Source organism: Neodiprion fabricii, chromosome 1 (genome assembly GCF_021155785.1).
Source record: "Neodiprion fabricii isolate iyNeoFabr1 chromosome 1, iyNeoFabr1.1, whole genome shotgun sequence".
Taxonomy (NCBI): Eukaryota; Metazoa; Arthropoda; class Insecta; order Hymenoptera; family Diprionidae; genus Neodiprion; species Neodiprion fabricii.
In genome coordinates, this window is record NC_060239.1 from 6,609,727 (window position 1) to 6,633,744 (window position 24,018).

The 24,018-nt window shown below is 42.8% G+C and overlaps 1 protein-coding gene across 1 annotated transcript in view; it reads left to right on the forward strand.

Moving 5' to 3' along the window:
- The window catches only part of LOC124178283 (chondroitin sulfate N-acetylgalactosaminyltransferase 1), a 58,959-nt gene extending 37,292 nt beyond the window's left edge, over window positions 1-21,667 (forward strand). The window contains exons 4-8 of the mRNA XM_046561522.1: window positions 11,874-11,993; window positions 16,549-17,392; window positions 17,797-17,979; window positions 18,061-18,208; window positions 20,785-21,667. Coding sequence (XP_046417478.1) covers window positions 11,874-11,993; window positions 16,549-17,392; window positions 17,797-17,979; window positions 18,061-18,208; window positions 20,785-21,063 — 1,574 coding nt within the window. The 3' untranslated portion in view covers window positions 21,064-21,667. The remainder of the gene's footprint in view (window positions 1-11,873; window positions 11,994-16,548; window positions 17,393-17,796; window positions 17,980-18,060; window positions 18,209-20,784) is intronic.
- Window positions 21,668-24,018: the final 2,351 nt, after the last annotated feature.

Here is a 24,018-nt window from a genome sequence, read left to right on the forward strand (position 1 = left end):
CTCGGCAGTGAAGTTGAAACAACGAATTTGAAAATTTCGAAAGCGCCAAATTCAGAATTTTTTGGGCCACGAAACTCAAAGTAAAGAAATCAAACTTTGACGAAATATCAAAGTTTTGAATTGGCCGAAGAACGAAAATGATGAAAATTTGAAAATTACTCTATCAAAACGTTATTTTTCGTAACTTTGCCAGGTTTCCAACCGTTCGAAACTTTGTTGTTTCTTCAAAGTTTGATTCCTTTACTTCAAGTCTCTCCACCAAATAATTCGGAATCAGGTGCTTTCGGAACTTTTCAAATTCGGAACCTGAACGCCGCCTCGAGGCGCGAGCTACAAGGACGCGATATTTTGGCGATGTTAAAAACCGCAGTGATTATAATTCAGCCGTGAATTTTCTCATCCAGGGAAAAGGCCGCGTTTTGAGGTCTCGACGCGTTTGTTATTACACACGCGACTAACGTGCGTCAGGCGGGTATAACGTAGCCTCTAACAAATTTCTAGATGTGCGGTGATAATAGAAACCCGCGTCCCTCTTCCGCTCCGCTTCGCGACTCCCGCTGAACCTCCGTCCGCAAAGTGCTTCAACGTTAAACTTGAATGCGAATAATTTTGCTGAATATGCATGCGCGAATTTGCCAGGCAGCCAACCGCGGTGCGTCGGCTTTCCGGCGTTAAGTTTCCCGTTAACGAGTGTCGAGCCGCGTTGTAAGTGTTTGATGCCGGATCATTCCCGCCTTCCGTGAGTGCCGAATTACGCCGTAATCAGCCCGTTTCTCTTCCTCTTTATTTCTCCACCCGCAAATCTTGTATATCGTATTCGGGGCATAATTTTCAAAAATTGCTATTCTGACCGGTAAAAAATCTGCTGTACGTAAAGTTGCGACGGACGACTTGGCGGCATTCGACGATCTGGGAATTCCGTCTTGCGGTTTTCTCCCTTTCGTTTCCCTCCTCGCACTTCTTTCGATCGTTAAAAGTGCACGGCGAAAGAAAAAGGAGGAAGCAGCCGGTATTCTTGCTTGCAGCTCCTGTACCACCGGAGGGAGCTATTTGAGATTCATGAGCTGTACCCGCTGCATGATATACATAGAACACGTCGCCCCCTGTAAGCTCTGGAAACACACTCCCGGCCGTGGACTACAGGGCGTCAAAATAATACTATTCTCTTTCGTACGGGAATAAATTCGCTTTTTGCGCGCAAGCCGGGCGATTCGAGATTCAAGAGCGATTTGCGCTTCGAATCAAAACCGCATTCGTTTCAATAACGTTTTTCGTTTGAGCTTGCGCGAACGTAAAATTGAAACTTGGAAAGCGTGGTCGCTTTGAAATTCTAGAGGGTTGATTTTCGGATCGTTTATTCTACGCTACTTCAATATCCGAAAGCCGTTCGTGATATAATTACGTAACGCGTGATCATTTTTAACTTCCCGTTTCTCTGTTTCCAGAGGAAATGAATTTATTGTAATCAACCCGAAATTGAAAATTTTATTTTCTACTAGATTCTCACGCTTCGAAGTTTAGAAAATCACCTCCATTTCCAAAAAATCAAATAAAAATGGTGATATCCTGAGAATGGGTTAACAGATTTGAGTGAAAATTGGTGCCCTAAGGTTGTTTGGATCGCCAATCACGAAGATAAGATCAGATGTGTAAAATTCATATATGACGTATTCAACAAGCTGTAAAAGAACTAAAAACATTTGGGGTTTTATGAAAATTTTCACTAGTCGGTTTGTTGGGTGGCTGATCACGAATCTGAAGTCAGATTGCGAGATCCGAAATGTCGATCCAATACGGTGGAAAAAAATCTAAAATCTTCCGATTTTGGTAGAAATTGGTCGGCGGAGGTTCTGTTGGATCACCTACAACGAATCCAAGGTTATATTTCCAAAATTTGCGATGGTGGATCCGTTACAGTGGTACAAAATAAAAAAAATCCTGATATTTTCATGTAATATGGTGTCGAAGGGCTTGGAAGTTGATATTCACAAATCTGAACTTATAGTTCGAAATTCGAATTAGATATTAGTTTATTTTTTTTCACCATGAATTTGAAAGATGCAGAGTGAGAACGGGAAGTCTAAAGCCGCTTGTTGCAATTACGAATTTTACTCCAGGCATAGAACCTGTTGGAAATTTTTCTTTTTAAAATTCTGAATCTCACCTACTTGTTAAAAAAAGGATCTACACTTTCATCCGACAAATCTCCGCCTTGTGTAACCCGATCGCAGGTGTAACGAAAAATTCGCAAGATCAACACGTGCGGCGTTTTACAGTCACGTGTTTATTTTCTCATCCGTAGAAAAATCGTGCCCAAGAGGCCACTTGCTTATACCTTGGAAATTTAAAGCTCGCCCCGCGTACGTGAACCGCGAACTTTGAGGGTATATTCGGAGAACAAAGACACGTGAATTATGAAGCAGCTTCAAGATTATTCGCGAATTTTAACGGCGCCCGGTTTTGCAGATGCAGAACTAGATACGTACGTCGGAGTGAGTTTGCAGCGTATGGCGAATACGTAAGATCCTAGCTACGGTCCTATTTTCTCGACGACGTCGTCGTTCTTTCCGACTTGCGAGCTTCGTAAGCTCGGAGCAGCCCGGAGTCGTCTTTGCGAAATACGTGAGGCGACTGCCTGAAAGGGCGCGTCGTTACGCCAAGTGTCAAGGCGATTCGACGGGCGAGAATATGTGTGTACCGCGATGTGTGCCTCCGGGAAAAGCGGAAGAAGCTGTCAAGCTCGAAGGTGCGGTGAAGAAAAGCTCATTTTTCCAATCGATCGACGCGCAAACCTCCGAGGACTTGTTACGTGCAGTAAAAGAAGCCTCGAGTTCGAAAGTTTCAAGTTTAGCAGAGACGAGCGAAGTTCCTGTTGAAAACCAACGAGAAGGAAAAAGCTCGGCAATACGGCGAATCGGAGGAAACCGCACCTAACACAAATTTGAAGACGGATCGGACGACCAGCTTCCTTCCCCGTCCTTATCATTTTATCTTTGTCTTCGAAACTTGATAATGGCAGAACGACGATGATTCACGACGTAAGGAAACAAGATGAAACAATGCGCAATACGTACGCGTTAGTTGAATAAATAAGAAAACATATCTAAGGTGACGTCACGTAGGCTTGATATTTTGTACTTTAGTGTTTATATTATCATTCTTGTAACTTTTCATTGCAGAAGCTGGCATTTTCAGCAAACAGAATATGCGGAAATAAATCAGTAGCCTATTCACGTGATTTCTGTGACGTCATCTTGGATACGCGCAGACCGAGCGAAAATCGGTCATCGGTTCTGGCGCACCTTGTTTCCTTAGGTCACGGATGACCCGTGCAATTATTCGAATGACGAGATCGAGGGTTGAAGGGGCAGAGTTTCGGGGTGACTAAGTAATTAGCAGCGTTCAATCAATCAATCAATCAATCACCGACGGCTCGGGAATTGATTAATTAATCAAAGCAACGGCGAATAGAACATTGGACGAGTGGTGCCTTTCGCTCGTGCGAGAGCAGGCCTTTATTTGTGTGAGGAGGTACATCGTGATTCGTGAACGATGGTACGCGCAGCTGCTATTTGCTTGTGTCAAACCTAGGGGGGACAGAATTGGCGCGAGAGCTATCACGGAGGCGAAACCCGAATTAATTTGCAACAGCGCATACGTACGATATGTGGAAGTAATTGTGCGAGTGGCGGAATCATTAGAACGTTATTTGACAGAGGCAAATAACTCACGTCTTGTCGAATGAAAGAGACAATATCGAATGAATTCAACGGTTTGCACGCCCCAAAATTGCAAATCGATACCGCAGATGCAGCGAAAATAAACCGTCGTTCCGTGCCGATTCGTTGCAATTGTGCTCCGTCGGATATTCAAAGTCCTTAAATTTTGCGCGGGTGTCAACGGCGGCAGGACTCTAAATCCTTTTTTGGGACGACTTTCGAGCCGCTGGTGTAACGCGGAATTTACTCGGTTTAATAGAATCTTTCGCAACCAACGGGGGCGATTTTAAACACAGTCACTGACGGATCAACGCGGCGTGATACATCCGAGGTTATTTCTGCTAAAATCAACAAGCGAAAAGCGCCACCGTTAAAATTGGAGTTTTTGGCAAACAGGAGCTTACCCCCACAAGCGCGTCAAGTTCTTGGACAACCATGATTATCGGGAGAAGAGTTAATTGCTTTTTTCCCTGCCCATGTAATACCGACGCTATATAAATTTTTGCCGTTTCCCTGCGAATTGTTTATTTATTTTTCTCTTCTTTACGGTAGCACGATTAAAACGATAAATACACGCGTATCACCGTTTCGGTTCTTTCTTCGCCTCGATGCACGTCAGTTCACTTCGAAAGAAACTCGAATCGGGCCGAACATCCCTCGGGATACGAATGGTCGACGATCACCGCGGCTCAAGGATGAAGGACCCCGTCCAAACGAACCGGAAATTAATCTGGTTGACGGCCATCTGATGGATGCGTTGGTTAATCGAATCACAAAGCTGAAAATATACCCTCCCTCTACGCAACTCGAGCGTGAGATGAAAAAAAACTCGATATAAAACTGACGAAGTTAACTTATAATTCGATCCTGTAAAACTCTAGTTTGGGAAATTTAATATCCTGAATGTGAAAGCGGCGTAAAATGGAAAATAAACGTTCGTTCTTACGTTCGACGATGTTGGCAAGGAAAGAAATCAAATAATTTTTTCAATTCGCTAAGAAAATTTGATCGTATTAAGGATGCTCATGCCTGCAATATTCCGCGCTACCTGACACTTATTGCTAATTCGAATCCTTAAGGCAATTTAAATACCCGTATTGCTCGATCTAGTGAAATAAATAATCGATGAACGAAGAAGAGCGCTTGGTGATCTGTTCGTATTAACTTACCGGATGTTGGTGACGTTAAGGTAACGTCAGGTGTAGCTGATGCAGAGGGTGGTAGTCGACGGGCCGGTTACGGGATCGTGACTGCCTGCCACGGGGTGAGGATCGTATTTCATCCCCGAAGCGTAAGTTCCAGACGAACGATGAAATTACAAGGAAATGAAAAATTTCCTCATACCTAATCTTGCGCCTGACGTTCGAGACGACGAAGACGTTGCAGAGGGTTGATCGATTCGTCTGCAGTATTTTGCGAACCTTTTGTTTAATTTATTTTCTCAATTTCACGCACAATATTGCTCAGAATATCGGGTCCCACTTTTCAAGTCAATATGCGTTGAGCAATACGGGAATAAAAGTCGATTATTCCCTTGCTGCATGATATACCAATATCACTTGCTTTGGAATGAAACGAAGTCCACGAAACATCAGGTGAAAATGCACTCATTCTGTGGTCATGCCGTGCCAATAAAATAGTGAAAAATGTTGATCGGAAGAAATCTGAAAAAATTACGGAACATCACACGAAAGCAGATATTCACACTGTGAAAAAAAGACGATGATGCTTCTTCAAAATTGACCGGAAAGGAGGTGGAGTTTCAAAACGAAAAATCTGAAAAAATTCTCGATACGTACAGATATCGTGTCTGCTGGATCTGGATTTTTTTTCAAAATTTTACGAGTAAAAGTTGCAGAGTTGTCGCGAAAAGACTAAAAATCACGTCTTGTGCGATAACTTGAAGCAAAATGGAGTTAGAAGAATAAAATTTGGCGTGAGTCATTTACTAACAGAAAACAGTCGGTCACCCGCAGAATCCATTTTGAGATAAGGCATGCTTACCCAGCAACACCCTTTGTTTACTCCGAAAAGATCTCGGAAGATTGTATCGAAATTTTCCACAATGGAATGAGCACATAATCGGAGTGTGAAAGAAGCTTATCGACGTAGCAAGACAAAACGAGTGTAGGTTTTGACCACTTTATACGATAATTAATAATCTCCGAAACTGCTGGGTTACACAGACGTGCCAATAATTATGATCACCGGATGGAAATACCAAACAGGCGGGTGTTAATTGAATTTCCATTGTTTCGCGGGATGAATATGCGCGGCGAGTCAGCCCGGGGCGACGAAAGGTGAGGAGGAGGGGTTGTTAGTTTGAGGAGGAAACTGGAAAACGTATAAATTGAGCCGGTAACCGTTTTAGCCGGCCGTATTTCCGGCCGATGCCGGTTTCTGCACATATCCGTGCAGCATTCCGGGTCGAAATTTCACCCGGCACATCAGCCTTCGCGATCAGGCTTGTCAAAATAATCGCTGCGAGGGGCTGATAATTTCTGGTTTGCTGCAAGCATAATATCCGTAAAGCTTGCAGCGAATTATCCGCGGTTCCACCCCTCGCAGGATACAGGCTTGTATACACGCAGCCGTCTGCACTCCACCTCTACACCAAATGTGCAACAATGCCGCTGATGACAGGCTATTATATGCGAAATAACAATGGGCTTCGCGCGATACACGCGTGCGTACATCTGCGCTGTTCTAGGCTGGGTAATCGAATTTTTTCGTTATTGTTTAACAATGTTCTAGCGTTAGTCCGATTCCTCTTTTTAGCTGCGCATACATTGTAATGCAACATTGAGACGAAGTCAAATTCGCCGGGCTTTAACTAAAGTAGAACCTCGTTTGTATAGCCGAAAATCAATTTTTATCTTAAGGGATGCGTACGACAAAAAGTCAAATCGACAAACAGTCTATATTAAACGTCTGAGTACGTGTTGAACATTTTTCAAATATCAAACGCTTATTTCATTACTTCGGGTTTATTGAGTCATCCATAATTAATTGAAGAACGGCTGCTGCACATTTTTTAACTGGCAACAATTTAAATTTCACGACAAAAATACATTTTTTGATAAAAATTCGAAAAAAGAACGGAAAAATATGTATTGTACGATATTTCTTTGAAAAAGTTTCACCATTCGCACCTCGCCCCTTTTTTGCTATGCCCAATTTGCCGTTCTTTTTTTTTTTAATTTATTCTCCTTCTGCCACCCCACGTGGCTTTTATCCTTACACGACACCTGTTATTTACCGTGACGTTCGTTTAATCAAGATGAATACACGCTGCTGTTGGATCGCGCATTGCGTCATAATATACATGTATACAGCCCTCAACGCAATGTATTATTTTAAGTGACTGCAGGGCTAGGGCATGGCATGTTATAAATGAAATATACATACCCCAAAATGATGACAGAGCACTCAATGTATTTTCACTCCCGTACAATTTTTTAACCAACGTTTTATCCAAATATTTGCCTCTATTTTGTGGTACGTTAAAAAATTACTATTCCATTTCTGAATTTGGCACTGCAATTGACTAACCAACTATTGTAATGAATTGAAGCTCTTCATCGAATAATCGAATTTGGATGATTCTAATATCTCTTTGAAAACGCAAAAATAAAAAGTGGTGGATTCACAAAGAAATAATCAGATATTTATGGTTCGTTTGAAATTGCGTTAAAATGATTGGGAATTTAGTAAATTTGTTCGATTTCAAGCTACGACAGCAAATTTCATTCGGGAATTTATTCTAGAAACAGTGAAATCCACTGCGTGTAGTGTAAAATCTGCTACCTACATTTGTAGTAAAAAATATAGTTGCCACGGGTATTCATTTAGCAAAAATCTTACTGTGTGTCTCTCTTCCGTCAGTTTTGAGTAAAATCTGCCTCTATTCTTATCACCGCGACGTTTATTTCTTACCCTCACGTGCCGCCAGCTTCCCAAGATTCGAAATGACTGAATGGCACGCGGTGAGGGGAGTCGGGAGTCTTTGGACGGGCATTAGATTCCGAGCAAAGAGCCACTCGAGGAAACGTGCCAGTCACTATTCGTCTGTATCAAAGTACCTACCTACCATTGCCGAGTCGAGGTGAAATTAGAGGAATTAGCGGAGACGGAGATCAAGGAGAGCAAGAAGGACGGAGAAATAGAGGGTGTCTGCCCATCCATCGTACGTCAGTGGCACACGATGACGCACATTCAACGTGGCTTTTTGTTCAAAGGAGGAAGCGGCGGTGGGTGCGACTACGGCAATTAATTATATCGTACGGATCTTAAATTATCACCACCGCTAACAAGTCTGCCGAGACGCGGGGATAATATCGTTACCGAACGCGAGTCGAGCTTTGCCCAAGAAATATTCCGATTATCGAAGCTGGATCGAAAAGCTCCCAACAGCCTTTCCACTTCCGACGCGTGTCTACGAATGATCCTTGGAAAAATTTTCTTTTCTCACAAGCCTCAGATCTTTTCAGTGACGATTAGTATCGATTTCCCCTACAACTGGAGGAGAAGACGTTTCGATACAAACAGAGAGAGATTGATCAATGGATTGATAAGTGCAGTATTTGTGTCTTGGTGTGACCTTCGGGCAAACATTAGCTGAACAAAGGTAATAATAATTACTTAATACTAGCTAAAAATATAAATTTTCGTACAAGATTATAGTAATTTCGTGATACCAGTTACAGATTTGGATAGTTGAGATATAGTTAGAAAGGAGAGAGAGAGAGAGAGAAGCAGATACGAGAAATTGTTTCGCGAAATGGTCTCAGAGTCCAACGTAAATAGAGAGAATCTCCACGAGCGGCGTTGAATATATTAAACGGGGCATGAGATAATGGAGAAACTGACCCCGTATAAACAACGCTTGATGATGTAAGGCGTGTAATAATATACTAAACACAGGCTAGATAAGCCCCTGATTTTCTACATATCAAATGTAAGATAAGACACAGATTCACGAGTCGGCGCCGACTGCGGACGGGAAGTGATAAATTGCGTAATGACGATAAACCAAATCGTACTGTGATTAAACAATCGAGAGATAAGAAAAGTAAGCAAGCAAAGCGTTTTATTTACGCTCCATATTTATAGAAACAGTATCTTGCAATGTCTCGAACTACGTAACGTGCAGACTTAATCATACAGAGAAATATACAATCGTTCTCAAATTTCATTGTAAAATAACGTATCGTGTGGTGCACCCTTAGAATCGATCTCGATTACTGGAACCCGCGAAACTTATACATCGTTGTATGGAAAACTGGCAGCGGATAGCAGCTTTCAAGCTGCGGTGTATTACGCTATAACTATAGACAATACAGCGAGGGTGTTGTTGCGAAATTAGGTGTAATTATACAGCATCCTCCACTACCTCGTAGAGTTTCCGTAATCGAAACCTGATCCCAGGGCCTGCGGAAGACTGACCTTTAATTACCCAACAATAGCGTGCATGCATGTATAATTCAGTACCCCCGAATCGCCGCGGGCTAGGAAACTGTTAATTATTTGCGAAATATGCCACGGAAGTTACCGGGGAGTAAAACGTTTCGTTGTACAACGCGCCGACTGAATATCGAGCGAAAAAAGCAATTGCGAAAACGAGAAATTTCCCTTCACCCCTTCTCTGCACGCTGCCAGCTGTCGAAGGGTTATTCCATCAAACCTCGCGCCACCCGAATTTCCGAGGGTGCGGGCTTGCGGAGTGACGTAACCGGACATGAACCAACCCCGTCCCATCCTGCAAGCTTGTTTATATTCCATAACGCATCGCTGGTCACTCTGACGCTTCTGTTTACCATCGACATGTGGACATTATCGAAGTACGCCTACAAACCGCCTCCGCGAACCAGCAGCCCCGATGCGTAAACTCTGTGCCCGAAAATCGAACACACGTAACCAAGGGTGTAAAAACCGGGGAAGTTTAGTTTATCAATGTTTACATTATACGGGGGGAAAAATTACGAATGTAAACTGCGGAAAGCGTTCGTCTGAAATCCAAAAATTCGAGTATGAAACAGAATTTGGGTTCCATAGAATGGTGCAAGGGGTGCAGGTTTTTCTTGAGTCGAGGGATTGACGCGCCCTTAAGAAGCTTTTTCGGTGGCGTGACTAAACCGCGGTAATTTTCACGGGAGAACCTTATTCCGGGCGGAGAGGATGATATTTGGTCGGTTGGCCCGACGCCATTTCACGCGAGTCTTCGTTTCAGTTCATGCGATGAATTATGGCTCTGTCCTGCGCCCCTGTTTCTTGGCACGTGAAAATGGGTGATAAAAGGACGAAAAATGAAAAAAGAAAACGCTTACACACACGCGCGCGCACACAAAAAGCTTCACGCCAAAAGTCACTTTCGGATAATCGACGGTCCGGCGAAAGGCAACGGAAAACGCTTACAGCATTTTTTCGTCCGCTTCCTCTCACATTATTTCTTGGCTCGTGTATCGGCGTTAATTGCAGTCGCTGCTCTTCGCATGTACATGCATAATTCAGGCGAAGGTGTCCAAGCTTTTCAAATTCTCCGTCAAGATAAAGTTGATTAATCAACCTGGCGCGAGATTTTTTACTGTGTAAATGAACTTTGTTACACGCGTTTATTAAAACGATGGGAATAAGCCGTAGCCGTATGTCAAGCCTAGGGTTGAAATATACCGGGTGTCGGGATTTTTTTTTAAAGCTCAATCATCGCGTCATGAAGATTTGTTTAGAAGATGTGGAAACGAGGTAAGGATTCCGCTCTAACCAAGGTGTTGCTTTTATTTCACTGAATTAAAAATATTCAGGAACTCAAATCCGAAATTACTTTCGAGCCGCATAATCGGCTTTAAATTTTTTTTTGCGTTTTCTTCAAAAACAACCGCTATCGATAGATGAAAAATGACTTGAGCATCGTGTAGAGCGGAAAATCCTACAACGGATTACGTGCTCGCATGTCGGAAGTGGTGTCGGATTAACGAATAATGAGAAAAAAATAATAATTCCACCGAAATTCTCCAGATTCCCTCGATAAAGTAGAAATTATTTACTCTTAATTTCTGGTCGCGGCATTTCTTCCCGTTAAAAAATAATCTATATTCCCACCTTTCTCGTTCCCACCTTTCACCGCGCCCTTGACCTTCGTTTTCGCGACGAAATTCACCACCCTCTGCATGTACCGTACCAGATAACAGACTTAACCGAGCGTTATGGCCGTTCAGAGTTTCATTTATCGATACCCCGGATGTCCCGAACGCGTTCAACGATCAAATCCATACCTGCGCCCTACGCTCACCCTTTCCCTCGCATCGTTGAGCCGTTTTCGATATTACACCCGGATTCACAAAATTGGAAGAAATATTTGCAAGTTCTTTCGTTTCGAGGCTTTAAAGAATTTCTACGAAATTCAATATAGGTCGCATTACACGTGTATTCGATTCGCGAATAATATTCTAATCTGATGAAAAATCGTCGAACACTCGACGGATCGATTTGGCGTTTCTTCGCCGTCATCCAACGCTTCGTCCAATCTTCGGCAAAAACTTTCACCAGGAATATGCTTCGGAGAAGTTTTCCCTTGGTCGGTAGAGCCGATGCGTAATCAATTTGCCAAATTCCCCGTACATCCATGAGAGAGAATTGTTTTCCAACTAAAAAACGTCCGGTGCAGTGCCGAACAAACGAGATATTCGATATACCTCCCCATCTCGTTAGGACTGAATACTCGCGAGCGGAGTGAAAGGCGCATTGGGGGCAAAATGTGTTTCACTGCATGGGTTATATCATCCAGCCACACAATTCTATCCAGCGAAACGCCGAGTCGGTAAGTAAACGAGGTATTCCAGGGGTGGAATGAGGATATGAAATTGTAACGCGATATTTCGGGGTTCCGGATCCTTTGGAGATGTTATTCCGTCCGCAGAGTGAAGCGTATCTCCGAAGCTGTCATAAACGCGGCTCGCAGCATCGCCTGTCGGCTGCAACAGCACCAAAGGCCAACTTCGTCGTGACGTAGTTTCCAATTTCACTTCCAATTCCGCGGTTGTTTCGAGGGCAGGAAACAGTACGGGAGAACAATTAATTCTTCAACCATGTCAAATGTACAAGGATTTTATATTGAAGGAATGTACGCGCTGATTAGATTTTTTTCTTCTGTTTCAGGCCCCGTTACGACGACCAGTCTTGCCGAAGCAAATCAACGGGAGGAGGAAACTCGTCTTGAAGTCGAAAGGCTTACGGCTGAAATAAGAACCCTGAAATTGCAGATCCTTCAGCTAACAGGTTCGTTATCTCGCAAAGTGTACATTCTCGCGGCTATCGACGTTTACTTGTACCGTGTATCGTTGAACATCATCCACCCGACGACTGCAGACGCGTCAAAGGCAATCGAGGAACATTTGGCAGGGTAATTTAGAGACGTGTTCAAAGCCAAGGGAAATCCCGAAGAACGATTTTAGCTGCGAATTCGGAACAGCCAGTCCCCCGTATGTTAAAAAATTAAATCATCGACTCTTTGGCACGCTCGGAGTTCTCGAACTCGTTCCATGAAAAGCGCCGTTTGAAACGTATCGATCAGAGATGAAAATAAGCCGAGAAAGGAGGAAGAGAATGGGAGAAAAAACGACGCAGCTCCACCGCTTCGAACCGGCCACAGCAATTCGGGTCTTTTTCGTTCACCCTCGGTTAGTCTGGTTATATATTTATCCCCGCAGGAATAGAGGGAAAAGTTTCGAGTAGATTTCACGGTACTGTTTCAGAGTCCCCCGCGGTGTAAAGCGTCCGGTTTTTCCCAGATATCCACGGGGAGAAACGTCCTTCGGTAAAATAGCTCGCAGTATGCGAACATAAAGAGACTCGCCCCGCGTTTAAATCGATGGTCAATTTGCGAGAACAAACGCGAAATGACCATCGAGGGCATAAGAAGTACAAGGCGGACCGGTGGCCGGGAAAGTTTGATCGGGAAAAACTCTACGTCAAAGGTTCTAATATTCTGCGAAAGTATTTCAGCTTCTATGAACCTGGATAAAGAAGAAAAAAAGAAACAAAAAATAGAAAAATGAAAGTACGGAAGAATTTTCAAAGTTGATCCTGTTTGTATTTTTTTTTTTTTTCTTTTTCTCGACAGAATTATTATGCTCTTCGAATAAATTATTTCGGGTATTTTAGCAGGCTTCTTCGCCCCGCGAATAACAGCGATAAAGCTCTATACATCTCCTCGATAAAAGCGCGATATTTCGAAAGCTTTTCACGCCCCGGTAATATCACTGCCGTAAAATACCCGTCGATGATCCCTCTCGCCAACACTGGAAAGTACATTTTTAGTAATAACCGCAGTGATGCATATCGGAGTGGTTTGATCGACGGCTTATTGGTCGTTTCGTCTTTCCTCTTTTTTCTTTCTTTACAATTTACGGCTCCTGTTGCCAGGCCGTCTGCGCAGAATGTCCGCAAATTTTCCACGGCAATCTACTTAATCGTTGCGGTAACGTCGCGACGCTCGTCTGCCTCCCGGCGTCGAGTGATCAAAGTTTCAAAGTATTCGCATCATGTCGAGACTCCTGTCTTCCAAATCCACCGCAAGGTAGCTGGATACTCTTTAGGTACACGTCCCCTTGTTACAACGGCGTATCGATGAAACAATAAAATTATTAAGCAGGGGATAAAAAGTGGAACTGAACTTGGTCGAATTCAACTTTATCAAAAAAATCACTACTTAAAGGGAGTAGCCACCGAACAACTTCGAAATTTTCGTCTTTTTCTTATTATTTTGTTACTATAATCTCTTCCAGATAGTTTGGCGCAAGAAAAATTAAAAAAAAGATATTGTATGTTAAAGACAACCGTGCGTTCGTGTGTGATACATATTTATACGCGTTTTTCTCTAAATAAGTGTTGCCACTATAACTTAAAAACGCTTCGAAATATCACGTTGATTTCTTCTTTTAAGTGAAGACATCAACCTTCTCTACAAAGTGAACCTACGTCTATATAAAAAAAAATCTTTTTATTATTGTTGTTATTGTAATAAATGTCATTCATTTTTTGATGTTTTTCAAATTCAAGCCTGCATTCTATTAATTTTCAGTTCTTCGCAAATGCCATTTGAGTTTTATCCCATTTTCGGCTTACTTTCGCTGCCTATTCTCCGGCATAGAAAAGTTCCGAAAATTAAAATATACACAGCGTTTACTCAACGTGTGGGTGTGAAGAATCAGAAAAATTCGTAATTCGTCGCTTTCGGAACTTTTGAAATTCAGAATTTCAACCCCACCCCGGTGTAACTAAGCTGAAATTGGATAGAACTATGCGAGGTACGAATATGAAATCGATTTGCGGGCGATCCACGGAGCTGCGTGAATATTTCGCAGCCCTGGTTGATGGCCGGCTGTACGTTCGACAGGCCATAGATAATAATCCCTGTTGAACAATGGGGCTTTAGACGAGTCAACCGCCACGCGTCCTATTATGAGCCAACCACCCACACCCCCTGACTGCGAGCCCTCTCAGCACCCTTCGAGTAATCTCGACAGAGTGCTCAAGGGATTCTGGAATCTGGAGTCGATGATTATCTCGGCGAGCTTTCGCCCTGTATACATATGTATTCCGCGTGCATATAATTCGGCGAGGTCTGTAGATACACATCCGGGGGATTGCTGTTCAAAGCTCACCGCGAGAAGCATTAATTGTTTCATCAGCCCTCCGCGTCGTAATCTCTGAACCCCTGTTTGAACCTCGTGGGTATGAAAACTTCTCCAAACCTCGACTCCGGGTGCTTTTTTAAAAGTTTTCTTAGACACTTTCTGCAACGCGTTCTTACTTATCGTACGCTTGATAATTTCTGAGTTTTCCGAGAAGATATTATATTGACCTCGCTTTGAAACGTCGCCTCATTTTTGCCGAAGTTTCATTCAAGAAGCATTCAAAGATTTTCAATTATTTCACATATCCTCTGCAGTCGAGTCATGTAATTCTAGTCAACGTTTTACTCAGGCTTCGCTCGATGATTAACAGAATTATTTGAAATCGACGTAAAACAAGAATGATTGATCAATCATTTAATTACGAGACACCGATAAGCGAAACAATGTACAGGCATATTCGATCGATCAAAATTTACGTTGTGAAATTCTTCTGGGCAGCCGGGTTTGCGAAAGATGTTGCAATATAACGCGTATAATTCATAATATTACAAAATACCGGGAATATTTGATACAGGTACTGAGAAATACCTCCGCTCTCAATTTTCTCTTACCCATAAGGTATATCGTAAGCTTGATGTATTAACGTGAAATATGTAGGTACGTAAATAACCGGCGGATCGCGATATCGAGCGAATATTTAAGCCATGCATTCGCCTTTTCCAAAGTCTCAATTTCGCCCAGAGCAAGGCTGCCGGGTCTGGAGCTTGCATTTCTTCATCCACTCTCTCGGAGTTTGATACGCTTTTGAAGTATGATCAGCCGTAGCTACCTCCGATCGGAGCAAAGAAGCAAAGAGTTCACTTATCGCGCCGAATCACGTGATCAAAGTTGCGAGAAACTCGTTTACTCGGAATCACGAATCGCCTCGGTCCCAGTCACGAATCTTCAGGGTTGCTGTTCGTACGCACCTATAATAATGAATTTTTCCACCGCATTGACCGTCGCCGGTTCGGCGTCTCTTCGTCGAACCCTTCTCATTTCCCGAAAACTTTACCTAGCGAAGAATATTTGAATCCCGTGCGTTTTACGTCCTGCCATTGAGGAAAAAAAATCAACTTTCAATCCCAAGCCCGGGAATCGACCGAACGGCGCCCTGAAACGATTCGGATATCCGGGCACGCCGTTTTCAATGAACAGCGCGCACTAAAATGGGGAGAAAAACTAACCAGAGATAATAATGTACCGAGGTACGCCTTGCTAAGATTTTATCATCACGCAAAAGTCGATTTATATCCCCGCCATTATCCTCGGCGCGTTGTACGATGGCAGCGTCCTTTGTTCCATAGTTCCACGATCGTTTTATTTCCCTTTTTTCTTTTTTTTTTTTTTTTCTTCCCCATTACTTTTGCCTCTCAAATGAACGCATTGATTTTACGACTCGATAGTTTCGACGAGTTGTCTCCGGGAACGATTTCTTTCGGAGCAACTCTCGCCAACGGTAAAACGCAGAAATTGGCCTCGGTTGATCTTTGTGAGTTCCGTTACGAGCCGACATCTCGTTGAGAGGATATTTTGCGTGTGCGATATGAACAAAAGTTGGTGAGATTTAACCAAGATTTAATGGGAACCAAGGTCTGATTAAAAATTTAAGGAAAGAGAAATACTGCTTAAGAAATTGTATTTTTGGCTTACAACCAAATCGTACTGTAATATATCACGAATGCTTTTCCGACAATTTTTTACGACTTGGTCAGCGAGTAAAATAAGCCAAACAGCTTTAAAATCGGATCAAAACCCTGGAGTTTAATAATTTTTAACGTTCGAAGAACTAAACCTATTCTCAAAAATCATTGACATCTTAGCTTGTGTCGTTCGACTTTCCTCGGTATCATTTCCATTACACACAATCGACGTTGTTTTATTCTCATTCGGTATCATCGTGGCAAATGACATTGCCGCGTCCATTTCTGTAAGCGGTTTTTCTCTCCCTTGCCAATGCATGATTCAGACTCGAGAGTCCCGTTTATCCTCAAACGGCCGAAGCCCAGCTCTCAACGTAAGAAGTGTAATTTCCACCCTATCACATAATACGCTCGGTGCAAATAAAAAGCTCCGTAATTTCCGGCAGTAAAATCAAACCCACCGAATCCATTCGCGTCTCGTACCGCGTCCAACCGTTCTTCTTCTTCTTCCAGGTGGTCCACCGGGTCACAGCGAGGTGGCGTCTCTGCTGAACACGACGGACGTCGGGGACTGTCTGGCTGCACGGCGTCAGGTCGATTTGGCAGAAATATCCCAGGGTCTTCCGCACAACAACGAGTACGAGCTGATAGCGTTCAGCCATTTCACCTTCTCGCGCGTCTATCCGGTGGACCTCGGTCTGGGAAAGCGGGTCGTCGAGAAGCCGATCGGATTCAAACGGAAGGACCTCCTGGAGGCGTTGACCAAGGCGGTGGACACCCTGAACCGTAACACGAGTCAACTGCCGACGAAGTACACCCTGGAGGACTTCCTCGAGGGTCTTTACAGGGTCGAACCGACGACCGGCACCCAGTACGAGATGTACTTCAGGACGAAGAACCTCAACAAGAGCACCCAGAGCACTTCCAACGGGTACACCAAGGTGACCCTGATGCGACCTTACACGCCGATCCAGTTCGTCGCGACGGAAAGACAGCCGACAAAGGAGAAGGAGCTCATCCACATTATCCTGCCGTTGTCGGGGCGCACGAGCACCTTTCAGAGCTTTATGGACAAGTTTGTGAAGATTGGACTGAAGAACGACAAGCGGGTGCATTTGACCGTCGTTTACTTCGGCACCGAGGGACTTTCCGAGGCTCGGGCCATCATGTCGCGGGTTCTTATGACCCGCGGAAGCGGCGGCAGCAATCAGAACCTCAGGCTATTGGCTCTCAACGAAACTTTCTCAAGGGGGAAGGGACTTCGCGTTGGTGCTGAAAGGGCCTGGGGTGGTGAAGCCGACGTTCTTCTCTTCATGTGCGACGTTGACGTCGTTTTTAGCGCGAGGTTCCTCGACAGGTAATTTTCCAACCCCCTCCCACTGACCAATCCGTAGATCAACATTCATAGAATTGGCCTCTCCAATCTCTCGCAAATGATTAGTTATTTCGTACCTGTTTCTTGAGCTTCGCAGAATTTTATCGTTCTGTGCATGGAAAGCATAAAAATTTTCGACAGCAATTCGAGTTCAGAGAAATTACAATCATCACTAACTTCTTTCCTCCACTCGTACAGGCATTTTTTTCGTATCCAATGAATTCGATTCTTTATAAAGGTCCCTTTTAGAGGGTATGAAAATCAAAACGTTCCTCTGATGTTTTTCTGTCTTCCGTAGACAATAATTGGCTTAACATCACATCCAGCAAAGAAGAATTCCTTTCCATCTACTCTGTTAATCGACATCCTCTTTTCCCTTGCTTCAGATGTCGATGGAACACCGCGCCGGGTCGGAAGGTTTACTACCCGATAGTTTTCAGTCTGTACAACCCCCACGTGGTCTACACTCTTCAGGGACGCGAAGTGCCTCCTGAGACGGATCAGCTTGTCATATCCAGAGACACAGGATTCTGGAGAGACTTCGGTTACGGAATGACCTGCCAGTATAGGTTAGAAATTCACTCTTTTTGCCCAAGACTCTGAGAGCTACTTTTTGCACTCCTCTCACTTCTCGCTTCTTCTTCTTCCAGGTCCGACTTTTTGAGGGTGCGTGGCTTCGACGAGGACATCGTCGGATGGGGTGGCGAGGACGTCACTCTTTACCGGAAATACGTCCGAAGCAACATCAAGGTCATCCGGGCAACCGATCCGGGAATTTTCCACATCTGGCACCCGAAGGTTATACTTCGAAATCGAACGTTGTCTCATATTTCTCCATTTTTTCTTTCACGGTCCCCGTCTTTCTCTTACCTACGTTCATTGCTAAGCTCGTGCGAACTTTTGAGGCTTGGGGGAGTAGCCAGGTGTTATGGATTTTGGAAGTATGTCTTATATATATATAGGTATGTGGGTATATACGGCGTTCACCGCGCGGATCATTAGGGATCCGGTAAATCCAATCAACGGTTGGCTTATTACCGGCAAACTTCCAATAATTATATTACACCTGGGACAACCCTGGAAGGTGTGCGGAAGGGGGAACCCTTGGCTACACCTCCTGGTATACATGGCAACTTGAACGAACCGATGCAGTAACGTTGTTACCAAAGGGACAAAGTTACGCCGGGAGTCCGACGGTTCGAAATTCGCGGCTGTACGGGAAAATTGGATTCCGCCTTATTCCCGGTTTCCGTTTTTCGAATCATTGAAAAACGATGAAAATTCCCCGTATCAAGTATCGAGCCGCTTAAGAATAGCCCGATTCAATTTTCTGCGACAAAAGGACTCCTCCAGAAATCGAACCTGCGTGTTAGAAAGCGGCGAAACAAAGAGAAACGAATCGCCTGCGGCAGCTTGGATACTGTTTTGAAAATTTTTGATTCAGGTTTGGGCAGCTTCGGGGGTTCGATTCTCGTCAAGCTCTCGCAGCCAGAGGCTTGAAGCGGTTCGCCGTGTCAATGCGGAGAACATTTCTGGTTCGTTTCAGGGTAGATGTGAAAAGTACGCGAAGCGAAGCCGTTTTGCGTATGTAACGGGGTCAAAAATTTCCCATTCCCTTTTGCGGCGAAGCGAAGGAGCCGGAGGAGACACGTGGAGGACAATATTTTCTCCGTTTCACCTTTCCGGCAGCCGTGCCTCGAGCGAGTGATTTGTTCAGTTTCGTTCAAATTGCATACATGTATGCGTATATATGTGTATATATGGCGGGCAGCTTTCACGGAATGTAGAACGAACGGTGAACAGCCGGCAAACGTGCGTGTTTCACCTTTCCCGTTTTGCCGCTTCCACGTTTCAACCCCTCCCGCATTGAAGGGGTTCATGTCCCATTTTCTCTACCTCGTGTAAACGAGGCTGTGTTCAGACGGAGAGTTTTCGGTGAAACTCACCGTTAAACGCTCCCAGATAAGCAACCAAAGCTATATTCCGTGTCGCTGTGTATTCGAAATGTAGCTTTTTTCGTTATCCACTATCTGCTGGCGCTGAGCGGTGAGTTTCACGGAAAACTCTCGATCTCTTCGGCTGCTTTTCTCTGCTGATCAGAGCTCTAAGAATCTAATTCTCATAAGTTTTTATCACCCTTGACGATGATGCGAGATAAATATGTTCGTTTATGGCTCGTTTATGTAATTACTTCTTCTAGTATTAACGAATCCTGACGTTTTTTTAACTCTTGTATCGCAAAATAGTCCCTTATTTGAAACTGTCAAAAGTCGGTTGAACACAGATACAAAATCACTGGGAAAAAAAGAAAATACCGTAATTTTTTGCCTCTCGTAATCAGACAATATTTCAATCGTTGAAAATCATCATTCACAGTGCAGCAATCCGTTATTTGCAAACAGACGGGAAAAGCAAGGCTGAAATTAAATTTCATTCAGTCTATCGGACAACGGATTGAAAGCCGAGTGGGATTATTTGCGATGAGTTGTATACGTGTGTACATACATTATACCTATATGTCTGAGCATATAGGGCTGCTGGATGCGAAATGTATGGGAGGATCAATTTTGGATGGGCTCATATTCGAGCCTATTTGCGATTCGTGCCGTCATATTTACTCGCAACTCCGAAACTCCTCCTCGAACTACTGCCAACCCATTTCGTGCCTACCGGAATGCCGAGTGTTTGCAGAGTTCCCATAACCATCGACTCCGAGGCATTGCACGAGGATATAAGTCTGGCGAAAATCGGCGAGCCACATCCGGAAAGTTTGACGGAGATGATGGTGGAAAAGGATACCGCGTTCAGTAGGGTGCGGTCCTTAAAAAGGTCATTTTTTAATTTCGACAAATCGGCTGCAGATGATTACAAAAATAATTCCCAAATTGTTTCAGATTTTTGCTTCCGCTATATTTCGTGTGCCCTAAAGAGGCTGGATTCCATTCAACCTTTTCAGGGATACATCAAATTTACCCTACGGATTTAGATGAAATCAGAACTCTATATTACAAAATTCAAAATGTTGGACCCAGTATGTCAATATCAAGTAACTTTTGGGGTTTTGGTCGACATATTGGATCAGTTTCGCAATCAGCGACTCAAAAAACCCTCTTACATCAAATTTCATCGTAATCCGTTCCGTAGATTTAATGTGCTCCTGAGAGGGTTGAATGGGGGAATTTACCCTCTTTGCGGCACCGGTTACAGTTGAGATAAGAATCGGAAAAAATTAGAAAATTATTTTTGAATCACGCGAAGCCGATTTGGGGGGCGAGCCGTTCGAAATTCAAAACTGTCCTTTCAAGGACCACCCTAGGCTGCAATATTATTCTTGCTTTACACCTTTGGGAAATTTTCTTCGTTCCGTTTTGCAGGTCTGTTCCGGGGGTCCTGGTCAACGGCTTTCGACGGACCAATATCGCGCCTGCATAAGATCGAGGGCTCTGAACGAGGCGTCACACGCGCAGCTTGGTTTCCTGGCGTTTCGCGAGGACATCGCCAGCCAGGCGATAAACGTGAAGTCTATGGCGAACAAAAAGAAAAAAACATCGTCGAAAAAGGAGAAGAAGAAACTCACCAAGGTCCAGGTCAAAAATCAACCCCTACAAATCAAAGAGAAACCGCTCGGGCGAACTTCCGAGGATCAGACCTGATCTATCGTGAATAATAAAAATCCACGATGCGAATTCTGAGTGGTTTCTTAGTGTGTATACACGTTTTACACACGTATTCACGTATACATATAAAGTGTGATTTATATATTATGTATAAAGAAGACAGGGTTGGATATCGAAACGTTTTGTCAAATTCCATTATCGAACGAGGGGTGTGACGATCTCGAGATATTATATGTATAAATAAGCGTCCGGTAAGATACATATGTAAATAGGGAATTCGTGCTGTTATTTATTGTGTAAAAAGTATGTAATTGCATATATACATATATATATATATATATATATATACATAATATTTATACATTACATAATACATAGATGATTGTGATGATGATGCGACGTTTCCAAAATACACTGATATACGATATATCGTGCTAGTTAAAAAGAAAAAGAAAAAATGAATGACGATCTTTAATCACGACAGAAGAACCAGTGATTGATTCGGTTGTCGGACTCGGTAATAATAGTGAAAATTATTGATCAATGAAATTATACAACGTATTTCCACCTATGGAAATGAAAGAAAAATAAGAAATAAAAAAACGAAAAAGAGGAAGTATGATAGACACGACTAGTCAAGCAAGAGATAGAAATGCGCGAGGTCGTTATGAACAGGTATACAATTCGTAAATAATAATTAGTGCAATGCAGCAAAACGCTATAATATCCATTAAAAAAATCTACACAACGATCATTTCAACTAGAGGATATATAATGCATACAAATATAATCGCACACATAATTACTTAAACGGTAAATACGACTTTGAAGATTCCCAAGGTGAAGTATTTCAATTTTTTGTTTTTTCTTTTTTTCTTCCAATTAGCGAGGGCGAGGTTTTTTCCGTTTTGCATGCATGAAAAATTATACGCACCGAACTGAACTACTAGTCAATGTTTCCGAAATAATATTGTGCTTTCGTTGAAATTTCAATGAACGAAAAAAGTGCAGGAATAAATTAAGGAGGAAATGTGAATAAAGTTTTACGATAGTTTATTATTATTATTATTCGGGTTATTATTATTACTATTATTATTATTATTATTGTAGTATAAATAATTTATACGAATTTATATGATTACAGTGTTATGAATAAAGTGGTAAAAAATGTAAATATATATAATAACGCATGTTGAGAATTAATCGAAAATTCGGTTAGGCTATGTGGAAAGAAAAACGTGAAGAACGAAAATTTTATCAAAGCCATCGGTGATATAACAATATGAATGATAAGTGAAAATTTGTTTTTCATTGTCTGTAATAATGTTGAATATTGCTCGATTCGTTTTACGATCTCAATTGTACATATTGTTATAAATTTACACCAGAGTTAACGAATCGGTAGAAAAAAACGTTGCGAACGAAGGATCGAAAGTGTGACAATTATTATAGTTCCAATGCAAAAGGGGAAAATAATCGTAGTTCGTTATAATTAATGAAAAAGTATTTAAAACCTTTAAATAATTGCCAGTGTCAGTCGAAATAAATATTTTCTTGCTTTTCGTCTCGGTCCAGAATTCAGACTTCATTACATTCATCCTTTCTCGATACTCCAACTAAACAGAAAGGGGATAAGATTCGATTTTAAATAAACGGTTTCCTTATTTTCAAATAAACATTTCGGTGTGAAGTTTTCAGTCACTTATCGTGAGTTTTACCGTGTTATTTATATTTGTGTGCCTCTGCTTTCCGTTTTAAGATGTAAGATTTCTTTTTCTGCGGGTAAGAAACGGTCCTATTCCATCGAACTCGTCATCGCGTGTAACCGAAGGATTTTCACAGCGGGAATCCTCATCCCTGAGCGCAATGAAAGAGACCGAAAGGATGTAGCTAGCGGTGCAGTCGCGCAACGGAGAGCTTTCAAACTTCACCGCAGTGCAAGCACTGCAGTTTTCAACGTCTTTCACTCGTCTTAAGCACGATTTTACGTTTTCTTCCTGCCATTGTGTTCCCTTCGTTTGTATCGCGTGCAGTTGAGTTGGCAACAATCCGCCGAGGCATTTCACCCACACGAGAACATCTCGCGTACCTTCGTCAAAAGGAATCGGAGACCCGAGTCCAGATGAAGTTGCGTTTCGTTTGCCCCGTTTCTGCAAAATCCTGCTAGCCAATTCGCTTGGTTTCTATTCAACGGCCAAACGAAATCGCGGATCGTTAAATCGTACGTAACGAAAGCAAAAGAATTGCAAATTGGCCGTATTTTGATTAATTCGATTCCTCAGATCCTGTCCGTCATAAATTTAACAGAAATCAATAAGTCGTTTGGATAAAATGAAACGGTTAAAAGTACAGCGCGGTGTATTCAGTAACCGATTGTGATTTGTGGCGGAAAACTGTCAACGAAAGAACTTTTTTCTTATGAGTCAGTATTAAAACAACGTGCTGATAAATCACGGCCGAAACACAATTCCCGGGATTGCAGAAAGTCAGACCTGTGAATATGGCGACGAACGGTAAGTTTCCAGCTCTGAGATTTGTCTTTGTTTTTTTCATTTTCTTCAGCGGTTTGAGTAGATTCATTTTTAGAATGGAGGGTGAAATTATACCGCACTACGGACAGTTTCACCCGAGGGATTTCTAAATCTTCGGTTTAATCTATAACCTGGACCAGTTTGACGATTTTCGGGAATCGTAAAACTTGGAAAGGATAACCTCGTGCGAGAAGAAAGCTCGCGTCGTAAAGCTAAAAGCTGCGGTGTACGTATAGGTACGCGGATGGGTAAATTGGAAAGAATTCTGAACGTTCGACGAGTTTTACTCCCCTCGTTCTTAAAGAAAAAAAAAATAAATAAATAAATAAATAAAACGAAAATAACCCTCTTTCGGCTTTTCTTATCTACTGTAACTCTACGGGGTACAAGAATTTACAACGATCTTGATAAATTCCTGGAACGTTATTATGTACCTTACTCCGAATTCTTTAGACCCTAG